Here is a 13,198-nt window from a genome sequence, read left to right on the forward strand (position 1 = left end):
GAAAGGGCAAGAAGAGATCTCTTACAGCTGCAGTCCAAGCTGGCGGATTTTTTTTTAAATGTAATTTTAATTTCCTCCCTTTAATATGTGCATCAATACAATCCACACAATAAGTAATTAGACAAGGTGCCGATCGAGCCGTTCTCCTGTGGTCAATCAGAGAAGATTCGGTCCAGGGTTTCACTAAATGACTGTCAGTGCAGCAGAAGAGGACCAAAGATGCAAAGTTCTGTGGGGAAGAGATCACTTGGTAATGCAGATGCTAGGGAAGAGATCACTTTGTAATGCAGATGTTATGGAAGAGATCACGTTGGGAAATGTGGATGTTATGGAAGGGAGATCTCCGGCTTAGGAATGGAGGATATTTTTTTTCACAGGACGGTTACATTTTGCTAGTACATATTCTAGTTGGCTGGAGCTATATTTCTAGTTCTGCTTAAATATATTTAATGGTAGATACCTGAAATGTATTAGATTATTTTTTAAGACCGAGATTAAACTCATACAATATTTAACATACACTGAACGTCATTTGATGTTTTACACTCTTATATCCAACTGGCACGGTGATGCCAAAAGCTGATTTTTTAAGTACAGGCAGTCACTAGGTGCAATTGGTGCACTGCTAGAGAGGGCTCAAAAGGGCGTGTGCCAGAGCCTGTATCAGAAAAGGAAGGGGATGTGACTTTGTAAATGGTTGCTATAGAAACAAAAAAGACGTGTTGCATAATAATGCATTCAAAATGTAATCTGAGTTAAAAAATAAAAAATAAAATGCGGCAATATTTTCTCATAGTACAGAACGGATTTATAGATTATATATATATATATATATATATATATATATATAATATATATATAATATATATATATATATATATATATATATATATAATATATAGTGTTCGACAAATCACCCAAAAATCTACTCGCCCCTAGCCACGTCCCTAGCTCCGCCCCATTGCAAATTTAATAAATTCTTAGTAAGAACTAATAAGATTAGTTTTTGACATACGTTTATTTTATTTATACAGAAACAGAAAGAAGTGGAATTATTTTTGTACAGTCAACATAAATTAAGTTGCTCTACTTGCATGACCGTTCAAATGACGCATTTTGCTTGAAAAATACCAGTTATCAATGGCACAGTCTGGTTGGAACAAATCAATTGGTGGTCCATTAATTGATATTGTCAAGAGATCACCTAAACTTGAAGTCTGTAGTTTGGATCTTTTTTTGGATTTAATTGAATTCATGACGCTGAAACCCCTTTCGCATGATGCCGTTGATGTGGGAAGGACTGCAATAATAGAAAGCAACTTAATGAATAACGGAAACCTGTCCTTTTGTGCTTGTGTTGATTTCAGAATATCCTCTAGCTTCAAATGCTTACATACAACTTTAATTTCATACCATTCAGAAAGAATAGCTTCTGTAACATTTGCTAGAGGATCTTCAGATATCAAATGATGAAAGTGACTAGTGAGCACCTTCATCTCAGATTCACCATAATGTATTAGATCACTACCAGACGGCCACGAAACCGTATCAAAAATGGAACAGGCACCATATACTTTGCAGCAATTGTCCAAAAATCTTTCATTTAAACATTTTATGCCTGCTTTAATTAATGCATTTCTGTCTTGTTCATACTCCAATTTTCCCTGCGGTAGGTCAGATAATTCAACTTCTTGAAATTTTCCAGACATAGATATAGGGGCCTATGCAGAGAGCAGCGCTATTTCAAAACTCGCCATTTTTTGGCGAAAGTCGCGCAGAAAAATGCCGAAAATGGCGAGTAATGGAAAACGCGCCATTTTTTTTTTCGTTTTCAAAATCTCGCCGCGCGGCTGGCGAGAAACTACATCTCGCCAGTCTGAAAAATATCCAAATTCAGAAAGGCGCGCTCGCCATCTAGCGGCTGTTTTTGGCGCGATTTTCGTCAATTTTCTCCGCCAACTAAAGTTGGCAAGAAGCCGGCTATAGGGGGGGGGGAAAATGCGCGATTTTTTTTTCTCTCCCTTTCAGCTGCGCGAATCTCCTCCTTTACAATTCTCCACATGCAGTAATGCTAAAAATAGCGGATTTCGCCCATTTCTGCATATGGAGAATAAAACTCTCCATTAAAGCTACTTTTTCTGAAACTCTCCAATTTTTAAATTCGCTGCTCTCTGCATAGGCCCCATATTGTCTAGAAATTTCTTCTCTACCTCACCTACCGTATGTCCCAATTTCTCTAGTGAAAACAATGCTTGCTCTACATGCAATTTAACATTGCTCAGTAGCAGACTCTCTCGCTGGAAAATTAGGGACAACTTTTTAAAAATTGGAAGAAAATCAAGTAAGAAATGTACGGTTATTAAGAACCTAAATTTTTGGAGCATCTTCAGAAATCCCTTGCACTGGTTGGATTCCACTGTATTTCGAGATTGTACAATAGCTTTCATATGAACAACACATGACTTCCAATCAGCAACAAGAGATTTGAGAGCTCCAATTTTGCTTGCGACCCATCGAATTTGATTAATATGTTTAACTTTTAAAATTGTAGCAGACAAAGATGTAGCAACTTTTTCAAGTTCATTTTGCCTTTTGGGCGAACTTCCATAAAATTTAAAAAGCCCAATCAGAACATTGTCTACTTTGGAAATAAATGTAAGTAGCATCTTTCACAGATTTCAGCACACAACTGTAATTTATGAGCTACACAGTGCACAGAAATCAAATGTTTCACATCATGTTTAACTTTTGCTGCAAGTCCATTAACACTGCCTAACATGCTTGCAGCTCCATCTGTCCCTAAGCCTACCAACTGCTCACTGTTTCGCCAGTGAAGGCCATATTTAAGTAACTCTTCTTGAAGTGCATCAAAATATCCTTGGCCAGTACCAATTTGTAATGGAACTATGCTTAAAAATTTTTCCTTAATGCAGTCGTCCTTACAATATTTCATATACATTATAAGTTGTTCTGTTGTTGATTTATCAGTGGAACCATCCAGTAATACACTGAAGAATGAACTACTTTTAACTTCAGCGTGTTCTGTTGTTGATTTATCAGTGGAACCATCCAGTAATACACTGAAGAATTAACTACTTTTAACTTCAGCGGCAATGTCATTTCTTATTTTTTCGGCAATAAATTTGACAAATTCTGCACACCGCTTATCGTTACTATATTGTTCGAGAACATGAACGCCAAGCTTGCGTGTATAATTTAACAGATCTTTTATGTCGCTGAATGGTTTATTGGTTTTAGCTATATAATAAGCAGAATTGAAAACAACACACATTTGTTGAAACATTTCCTTCTCCATCTTTTTTACACATAGCCCCATTGGTGTGCTTTCTGGATTTTTTTGTGCACTCAAAATTTTGGCAAACTTGATATGTAGAGAAGACTTTACATGATATTTGAAAGTTTCTAATTTAAATGGTGCATTGAAAATGTGTCGTATGTGTGTAGGCGGCGTAACGTCAGTCTTATGAGCAACATTCGAACAGATAATACTTGATGCAACATCTGATTCCTTGTTATATTCTAACCATGTGAAATCTTTGAGCCAACTGTCTTGAAATATTCTTCTTTTATGGATTAACTTTGTTGCTATCGGAGTGTCTTGATCTGGAGGAGTATCTTCTACAGTCTCTGTTTGGTTAACACGCTGTGATGGTCCCTGGTTTTTATCTCCAAAAAACATGAGGAGTGAAGTTTGTCTTGTGTTGTTGCTCATCTTTGCAGATGTTGGTTCCAGGCAGACAGTGGGTGCTGGAAGGCAGATGTTGGGTCCAGGCTGATTGGTGCGACCAGGCTGATACCTAAAATCTAGAAAAAGATCTTTCAATTTGTAAAGATGGAATGATTCGCAAACATTGTGAAGTCAGTATACTGTATGGAACACTTACGTGAAGCCAAAATCAGTGCAGGCAGAGGATGGGTGCTGGAAGGCAAATGGTGGTTCCACGCTGATATCTAAAATGTGGATCAGAACACAGCAACTATTTGCCTCCTTCCCCCTCCAGAGTACAGTACTAGATCGGCATGTAACAGCACGGACTGTGAAGCTTGTTAACATGCAATATAAATGACAGTAAACTCTCAAAAACCACCCCACTCCTCCACCCAGAGATAAAGAAATCAAAACACTTAGTGAAGGCATTTTAAATCTTTATAGCAAAGTCGTGTGTGTGATCAGATGATACGGCGCAGTGGGTGAAGTCTCCCACCCCCCTCCACACAGATTATTCACAGTATGGTCACGTGATAAATTGTCTCTACAAGCGCTGGGCTTCGGTGAGTGTCGCACAAGCATAGCCGTCATTATTTGCTTTCATTACATAGCACGCTCAGCGGCACTGTTCCCGCAGCGTTAAGATCAGGGAGGGGTGGTGGGTGTGTGAGCTGCTCCACAGTGAAGCCAATTCTTGGATAATGGGAAACTACTGTGCTTCTTCATATTAACCAAATGCCGACAGGTTTGCGAATATAAGTGACTATCAGCAAATACACACGAGTGCAGCCGTTCCCTACCTGTCTTCTGAGTTAGGGGGGATTCCGAGTATCCTGGTAGAAGCTTTCTAGTCAGATCTGGAACAAAGAAAGTTAGAAATTATTTTAAAGCCTCAATACATTCTTATGTGTAGACCGCTGACTACTTGTTTGACTGGGTGACTGACTGACTGAATGACAGGGTGTGTGTGACTGGGTAACTGGCTGAGTGACTGAATGGGTGACTGTCTGAGTGACAGGGTGGGTAACTGACTGGGTTACTGACTGACTGGGTTACTGACTGACTGACTGGGTTACTGACTGACTGGGTTACTGATTGAGTGACTGACTGGGTGACTGACTGACTGGGTTACTGAATGGGTTACTGACTGGGTTACTGGGTGTAGAATGGGACAAATACATTAGGAATAACTGTAGACAGCATAAGAAATTGTTACAATCAACCAAACAATGTTTTATTTAGCAGTGTATGCGGCCGGGAGCACCACCCCTTTGGCACCTCCCGTCCGGCGGAGCCTCCTTCCTCACGGCCCCCCCCCCCCCCCCAAAAGACCCTCTTTATAGTTTTAATTATAACCTGCCTTTTTATTTTTTGGATGGGCTAAAATACTAACTGAGAAAGGCTGGGCAGGCCGGCATTCCCTCTTCCCCCCCCCCCCCCCCCCCACCCATACCTCACTCGGGCGTAGTGGAAGCTTTGTGGAGGTGGCAGGGTGGGTGGGAGGCAAGTCCCCAGCGGGCTCCCCATGGGACAGTCAGCCCCGCCATGGCCGCCACTGCCCTGCTCCCCTCGCCGGCATGTCCCGCACGGCATGAAGCCAGTGGTCGGGGGTGCAGACCGGCATATCCACCCCCCCACCACACCTCATGCGGCGGCTGCGCCATCATGAAGATAGCTGGGCTTAGTGTAATCTTTGGGGAGGCGGCAGGGTGGGGGGGAGGCACACTGTCCCATGCACACACACACACCCATGCACACGCACACACACACACATGCCCACACCCATGCACACACCCATGCACAGACACACACACACACGCCCACACCCATGCCCACACACACACACACACACCCTTGCATACACAAACACACACCCATGCACACACACCTATGCCCACACCCATGCACACACACATACACACAGCCATACACACACACACACACACCTACCTACCTATGCCCACACCCATGCACACACACACACACACACACACACACACATACACCCATGCACACACCCATGCACACACACACACACACACACGGGACGCCGTGACAGGCCGAGAAGGGGGGGGACACCCCCACTACAATCTGCTGGCCCGCGCCGGACCACGTGACATGCTGAGAAGGGGGGAACCCCCGACAATCTGCTGCCCCGCGCCGGACCACGTGACATGCCGAGAAGGGGGGGGACCCCCACTACAATCTGCTGTTTGCCAAGTTAAGCGGGGACATGCTGAGAAGGGGGAACACCTGCCTCGCTGGGGAGTAAGGGAGCTTGCAGGGAAGGGGAGTAAGGGAGCTTGCAGGGAAGGGGAGTAAGGGAGCTTGCAGGGAAGGGGAGTAAGGGAGCTTGCAGGGAAGGGGAGTAAGGGAGCTTGCAGGGAAGGGGAGTAAGGGAGCTTGCAGGGAAGCAGCAGCGGGGCCGCAAGACGGAGGATTGGATCGTACTTACTTACTCTCCAAGAGCTCCGGCCGGAAAGAATGGCTGCTCGTTGGGGGCGGGCTCTTATAGAGCATTCCATTATATTCTTATATTAACATTCCAATAGACACTGTTTATAGTATAGCTTTTGCTTCATTCATTGTAACATCGCCGGAAGAAGAGATCAGTGTATCTCGAAAGCTCGCACAAATAAAAGCATTTCGTTAGCCACAGAACGGTATCATCTATTTATTTTTTTGATTATTGAATATATATATATATATATATATATACACACCCATGGAATGCAAAAGTATTGCGAATCAGCAGAGACTGCTGCTTTAAAGTCTTCAAGGATCACAAATGGGCTGGAGACCATTTGAAAACAGTAACTTCTACTCCTTGTTAGGTATAATCACTTAACAAGGGCTCCCTTATGCAAACAAGTATAATAAGTGCAACATACTTGCACCCATTGATGTTTAGCTGTGAATGCTCAAAATGCCTATTCAAGTGACTTCTTTATTTGCAGTAACATTATAACTATGTACCAGCCTGTTTATTTTCAGGAGATGCTCTCCAGTCACAGGTTATTTGGATTTTTTCCTTCATTTTAAGTACCACTGATTGAAAAGCACAGCAATATTTAATATTCTGCTCAAAGCCAGACTGGATTCCTTATAGCCACAATGTTTTTGTTATCAGGGTCGTGTTAAAAAGCTAGACACATTTTTCTGAAAAAAATAATTATTGCAAAGTCACATGCCACTGAGAGGTTACTGGCTCTGCTTTCTTGTTCTGGGACTACTCATTTTGTTGTATTTTCCCAATACCTGCCAAGAGAAATAAATCTTCAGTCCACCGCAAAGTATCTGCAATGGTTTTGTGCTTAATCATGTTCATTCAGCACATCCTGTGGTCAAGTTTTATCTGAAGAAATATGTGGGACAGAGCAGATGGCCTCTTTCTGAAGGCGAGGCAGCTTGTCCCGGGGGGTCTCGCATACATGCGCTCACCTTAGGCTGTTGGGTTCCTAAGCGGGGGAGGGGGCGAGGGGCGCATGACTCAGTGTACTGTTTGAGAGAGCTGTTCAGAAAGGTGTACCAACACTCAGGCCGATCCACCTCCCGCCTACCCACATTTTGAATCAAAGTTTTATGGTTATTTGTTTGGAAGTCTTATAATAATAATAATTTTTAAAAAAAGCAAACTTTTGTGTATGTGTTTCGACCCACACTGATGAGACCCATCAAGGTCGAAACAGCTGTCTGTGGGTGGTTTTCTGGGTATGCACCTTAACCCTGGCTGTGCTCAAAGCTGTGACCATGCAGCAAGCTTAAGCCTATAGGGAACCATGTTAAAAATGGTTTTTGAGGCAAAAAGTGACACTGTGTGCTCATTTGCATGTCATTTCCCAGAATCCCTTGCTGCAGTGGAAGTGCTGTATGCTGGGTGATAATGGGGAAAGGCGGGGTTGCAGACCTGCCTAAGACATGCAGATGAGCATACAGTTGTATTTGTGTATATATATATATATATATATATATATATATATATATATATATATATATATATTTAAAAAAAATTGTCACAGCTATTTGGTGAGGCCTGCAAAATAGAGGGATATCTGAGGCCTTGCAAGGCTGGTCTCCTTATATTTCAAGTAATTCGACATGGCTATATCTCCACGGGACAATCCGTTTGGGAGAGTATTCCCTTAAATATAAGACAGTCGGCGAGGCGTTGCATAGCGGCCGGGGTCACAACAATGGTGAAGTATGGGGAGGTGTGGAGAGCAAAACCTTTTAATGCTAAATTGCTTTATTGTACATTAGTGTGACTTTGTTCTTGCAACACTGTGCTTCTTTCCCTCCCTGGTCATGAGCAGAAGCGGAGCACATGCAAAGCATTTTAAGAAAGTAATTGGGAATACTTGAACGTAATGCTGGGGATTAGCATGTTCTGTTGCCAGCTAGAGGATTGGGAAACTGGAATGTGAACTCGCTATCACATGCGTACATGTGAAACTTAATGAGCTGAATGAGAACTGCAGAAATAGGTTTTCATTTATTAGCTGAAGTCTTAACAGCCTGCGTCGTCAATAAAAAGGCCATTACTAGCAAAATGGGGCACAGTTTAGGTTTCTGTTTGGACAGTTTGCTAGGAAAGCGTTGTTAACTAAGCTACCAATACTTTGATTTAGTCCAAGCTGAATTAGGCAATTAAATAGTGCTCTTCTAAAGCTCTGAGCTTTCCATTTCCCAGGTGGTGTTTAAGGAATTTTTTATTCAAGAATTGACTAGTGAAATGTAATTGGGATGAATTGGTGGCCAGAGCAATACGAAGCTTCCTCTAGTTCGCAGTAAATTGCTTTTGCGCCTAAATAGAAAGCGAGACCGATCGACCATAGGTCAATCCTCTACAACATAAGTAAGAAATAATAGGGCTGCACTTTTAATGCCGACATTATTACATTGTATATTAAGTGTGTACAGTATGTCATGTAAAGGAGTTTGACTTCTATTCATACTCCATGGGCAGGACTAGAAAAACGTTTCACGTGCCTACACTGCCAATCCACAGCAGTGGGCCACTTGTCCATCATGGACGCCAGCATTACGCCGCGTCCGGGGGGCGGTCAAACACATGGCGACAATGTGTTTTTCCTGAGTGCGCCCCTGAGCGCTCAGCTGCTTGCCGAGACAATGGTTTTTTTGATTTGTTGCGCTTGCCCTGGTCACTTGCGTGGTTCAGCCAATGAGGGCGAACTGCTCAGGTGACGTCAAGGGCACACTCCCCTAAGCGCGCAACTAGCTGGCCAGAAATCGCCCGAACATGAGCGCCCAACGTCACGGTGCTCGAGCGCCAGCGCCCTCGCTTCTACCCTGGATGAGGCCTTGGACCACAGCTGCTGAAGAACCATGTCAGTCACCGCTGTGCTTCCTGAAGTCGAGCCTCACATTGCCTTTCATGGTGTTATGCAAGACCGTATGGGGCCCAAGAATGGCAAGCAGAGTGGGGATTGAACGAGTGCTGCCCTTTAAAAAAAAATGTTTTTATACTGTTGTACTCTGGAAGTATCTGCTTGCTTGTATTAACATGTAATTGGCTTTCTGATATTTTGTATAATGTTTTTTATTTCATCCGGTCCTGCCACACGTGTCCAAGAATAATTTTGGTGGGGTTTTTTGTATTTTTATTTTTTAATATATTTGCTTGGAACGTAAGTCTCTTCCTCTCAGTGTTACTTTTTAAATATTTATCACTTGGTTAGACCTGTGATTCGCGTTTATCTGCAGTAGCCTGGTTTGCATATGTAGCTTCCTATGTCGGCTCAGCCAGGATATGCCTTTGTTGAGAGAACCTCTCCTATGTGGTTTGTTTAATGACTCTGTCCTACTCATTTTAGTGTTTGGTACTTTTATTTAGTTTGTTTTGTGCATCCCTGCTGTATTTCTTTTGAAATATGTTTCCGCTGCACATTCCTGCTGTGTATGTGCTTCAGTCTTGGTAGTACTAGTGCTGATGGATGGAGTACTGTGTAAAAATAAATAAACAATCATAAACCGATTTGCGGGGAGGTGAGTGCTCCAGTTCTGTGAAAGCAGCACAAGCGGGAAGTCCCGGCCTCCAGCTGCCGATGGCATAATCAGTGTGGTAGAGAATTGCATGCTGTATATAGTGTATCCTTGTACCTGCACAGGCAATGTGGAGGCGCTGAAAGTGGAAGAGGACATCTGACAAGGATAGCAACATAATGGGGAAGCTACTGAAAGGCTTTGAAGAGGAAGATTACATTCTCATTTTGTAAGATAGAGAGATAAGAAGTAGCATCATACAAACACATGTATGTGAGGCATAAAAAAAATGAGTTGTTGATGGTAAATGGTACCTAAAAAGTTGATCTGTAATCTACTTTCTTTGCTAGGTTTTCACAGTAGATGCTTCCCATAGACTGCTGACGTTGTGTGATGTGCAATAATAACTAGCATTACAGCCCTTACCCGCAGTAGAGGTTTGGGATTATATTGGAGCCTTAAGGAACATAGTCACATATTTAAAAAAAATAATAGCCTTCTCATTTTTTGTTAAATGGGAAATTCGCCTAGTTTTAAACTATTAAGCATATCACTATCGTCATTTCAAGTTGGTTCAATGTGATATTGAACTTTTAGCTCCACCAACATCTGGCAGAGAAATGATTCACATCGATGAGGGGCAATAATGATGATTTTGTGCAAGCATTCCCTAGGTTCAAAATGTTTACGTGACTTGTATGAAGCCGGTTATTAGATCTTGTAGCTTGTGAATATTTAGAGGTACATTTCTCTTGCAGTAGTTGTTTGGTTTCTTACTCGATAGCCAAGTCACCAAAGTGACCTTCATTATTATTTATTATCATCTGCAGCCTTTCCGTCATTAAACTTTGTGTGCATTTAAAAAAAAAAAGTGAATAAGTGAAAACCTGCAGGTAAAAGAGTCTTTTGACAAAGGCCTTCCAGGCCGAAACGCGTAAAGAGGACTCGCTTGCACCTTGTGCAAATAAAGCTTATTTTTATCCCACATCAGCCTTCATCTATTTTTGTGCTGTGCGACGCATCTTTCTCTCCTTGAGAAGTTCCTTTACAAATGTAAACAACATAGGCCTAGATTAAATAGAAAATTTGATACACCCCGCTATATTTTGGTTTTTATACCGCCACCAATGTATGCAGCGCTTTAAAGAGTTATAATACAGACAGACGGTGCAGGGAGACGAGCTGCAAAGTTTCACAAGTACTGTAGTGTCGACGATTATTCTAAAACAAACCTGGGGCAATCTCCAAAAAGACCCAGGTACATGCTGCAACATTTCACACATTTCTGCAGACAGACTAATGGCCCATCGGATTAACAGCGGGGGGTCCCTGGCAGTCCCATTCAAACTGAATGGGACTGCCAGGAACCCCTGCTGTGTTAATCCGATGGGCCATTAGCCTCTGCAGAAATGTCACTGAAATTTACCCAGCATGTACCTTGCTAGTTTAAGGCAAGTTTTCGAATACTCGTTGGCTCGTCTACGTACGTACGTTAAACAGGAAGTTTAAACAATGGAAATACGTGTTCCTGCCCAAACAGAGCTTCTCATAATGGGAGTCTCACAGAATACAATAGGAACAAGTGCAGTGTAGAATATATCAGCGTGGGCAAGTAAAGGCATCAGGAGTGCCATGACTAGCCTCAGGCCCAAACTAACCTCATGTTTCACTGAGTAAGTGATATTTCAGATGTGTCTAGAAGATGGGGAGGCATATGGATTGGCAAATACCAAGGGGGAGGGAGTTCCTCAGCTAGAGAGTAAAAAAAGGAGATGTTACAGACATGAGTACTGCAGAGAGGAGACAGAGCACAAGGAACGAGAGTGCAGCGGGAGGTTAAAGGGATAGAAGTATGTAGGGCCTCGTAGATTGAGCAACAGCAGGAGAGTGAGGAGTCATATTCCATCTAGGCAGGGTGCTTGTGAGGCTGGATAAATGATCGTGTTATTAACTGACAGAATATGGCAATTACCATGAAAGAACAGGCTTTCTAAATGAAAGCTTTAACGTTTTATCTTAAATCTTCAAAAGAGTCATTGGAAGCAAATTAACTACAGTACATTTTCCACAAATCGTGAAAATGCAACATTTACCAAGGGGTAATCCCATAAATTAGAGCACATTTATTTTTAGATATGGTATCGATTCATTATCCCAACGAATTTCAGCGCTATCATAAAGTGTTGTCATACTTCATTCTCCCTTTTTGCCTACACAACTGTAGGCATCAAGTGAACACTGTGCTTAAAAGTTCAAAATACTTTGTATATATATTTTTTAAAGGAGATTGCATTTGGTCATAATCCCTTTTGTTCTTTTCCAGGCGAAGCCGAAGCTCATTGAACCTATAGACTATGAAAATGTAATTGTGCAGAAGAAAACACAGATTCTGAATGATGCACTGCGGGAGATGCTCTTGTTCCCATATGATGACTTTCAGGTAAGTGTCACAAGTATTGTGTACTTAATATGCAGTCTAACAATATATGTTGTACGCATGCTTTTGATAAAAGCCCTTTTTGAACTCTAGATGAAGTGACCCAGAGAAGATAGTGCTGAGAATGAGTAGACTTACACTTTGCTGAGAGTAGGGCACGAGCTACTTTTGTTTGTGTTGTCTGTGGAGCGGAAAGGGCAGAAGCCAGATTTCACAGTTGAGCAGGGATTTGGAGGAGAGCAAGTCAATCATGGGATTGTATACCAGCTGCTTGAGTAGCTTGGAGGCAAAAGAGATGGGATGGTAGTTAGAGAGACTGGGTGGAGAGGGTTCCTTTAGAATGGATGTGAGCAGTGCATGCTGAAAGAAAGATAAGAATGTGTCTGTGGGAAGAGGAAGGTTCGAGGTGAGTTAAGATGATACTTTGTGTGGCAGAGAGGGAATGAAGAAGAGGTGAAGGGGATAGGTTCAAATGAGTTAATTGCAGGGTGAGAGGACCGTGGAAACTCCCTCATTGGTCATGGGGAAAAATGAGCTCAAGGAGGCTGGAATTTAAAGAGGCAATCAAGCAGCTTAAAAAAAGCTTTAAAAAAATTGTTTTAAAATATGCAGCATTTGATTATCTTTGTTGAAAACTAAACTGCCAATGGATAAGCAACATCCTGTTTCCCAGGGTTCAGTAAATGTCTGCCTTTTAGATTCTAATGAATTCTTCAGTCGGTGTAACTTGGCAGCTACAGTGTATTATATTACTAAGGTAACTTTATCTATTGTTACAGTTTACAGCTCAAACTGTGGGAATATTGGCAGCACATTATCACCAACAGGAAAGTGTTACAAATGTCTTGCACTGCTGGAGTGGTGGGCTAAAGCAGTGGTGTGCAAACTGGGGGGCGCAAGATTTTTCTGGCGGGGAGCGGGGTTGGGGGGCGTGGGTGGTTGAAAAGGTCTCGCACTCTTCCCCAAGGCATTTCAATTAAATGCCGGGGGACCGCGTGAGGCCTCTGCAACCTCTACTTACCAGGTTT

The 13,198-nt window shown here is 42.4% G+C and overlaps 1 protein-coding gene across 23 annotated transcripts in view; it reads left to right on the top strand.

Annotated features, from left to right (window-relative positions):
• The window catches only part of DOCK9 (dedicator of cytokinesis 9), a 263,517-nt gene that overhangs the window by 94,126 nt on the left and 156,193 nt on the right, over positions 1 to 13,198 (top strand). For all 23 annotated transcript variants that reach the window (XM_075590793.1, XM_075590800.1, XM_075590807.1 and 20 more), the window contains exon 2: positions 12,057 to 12,173. In XM_075590793.1, coding sequence (XP_075446908.1) covers positions 12,057 to 12,173 — 117 coding nt within the window. The remainder of the gene's footprint in view (positions 1 to 12,056; positions 12,174 to 13,198) is intronic.

This window comes from Ascaphus truei, chromosome 3, assembly GCF_040206685.1.
Source record: "Ascaphus truei isolate aAscTru1 chromosome 3, aAscTru1.hap1, whole genome shotgun sequence".
In the NCBI taxonomy this organism is placed as follows: Eukaryota; Metazoa; Chordata; class Amphibia; order Anura; family Ascaphidae; genus Ascaphus; species Ascaphus truei.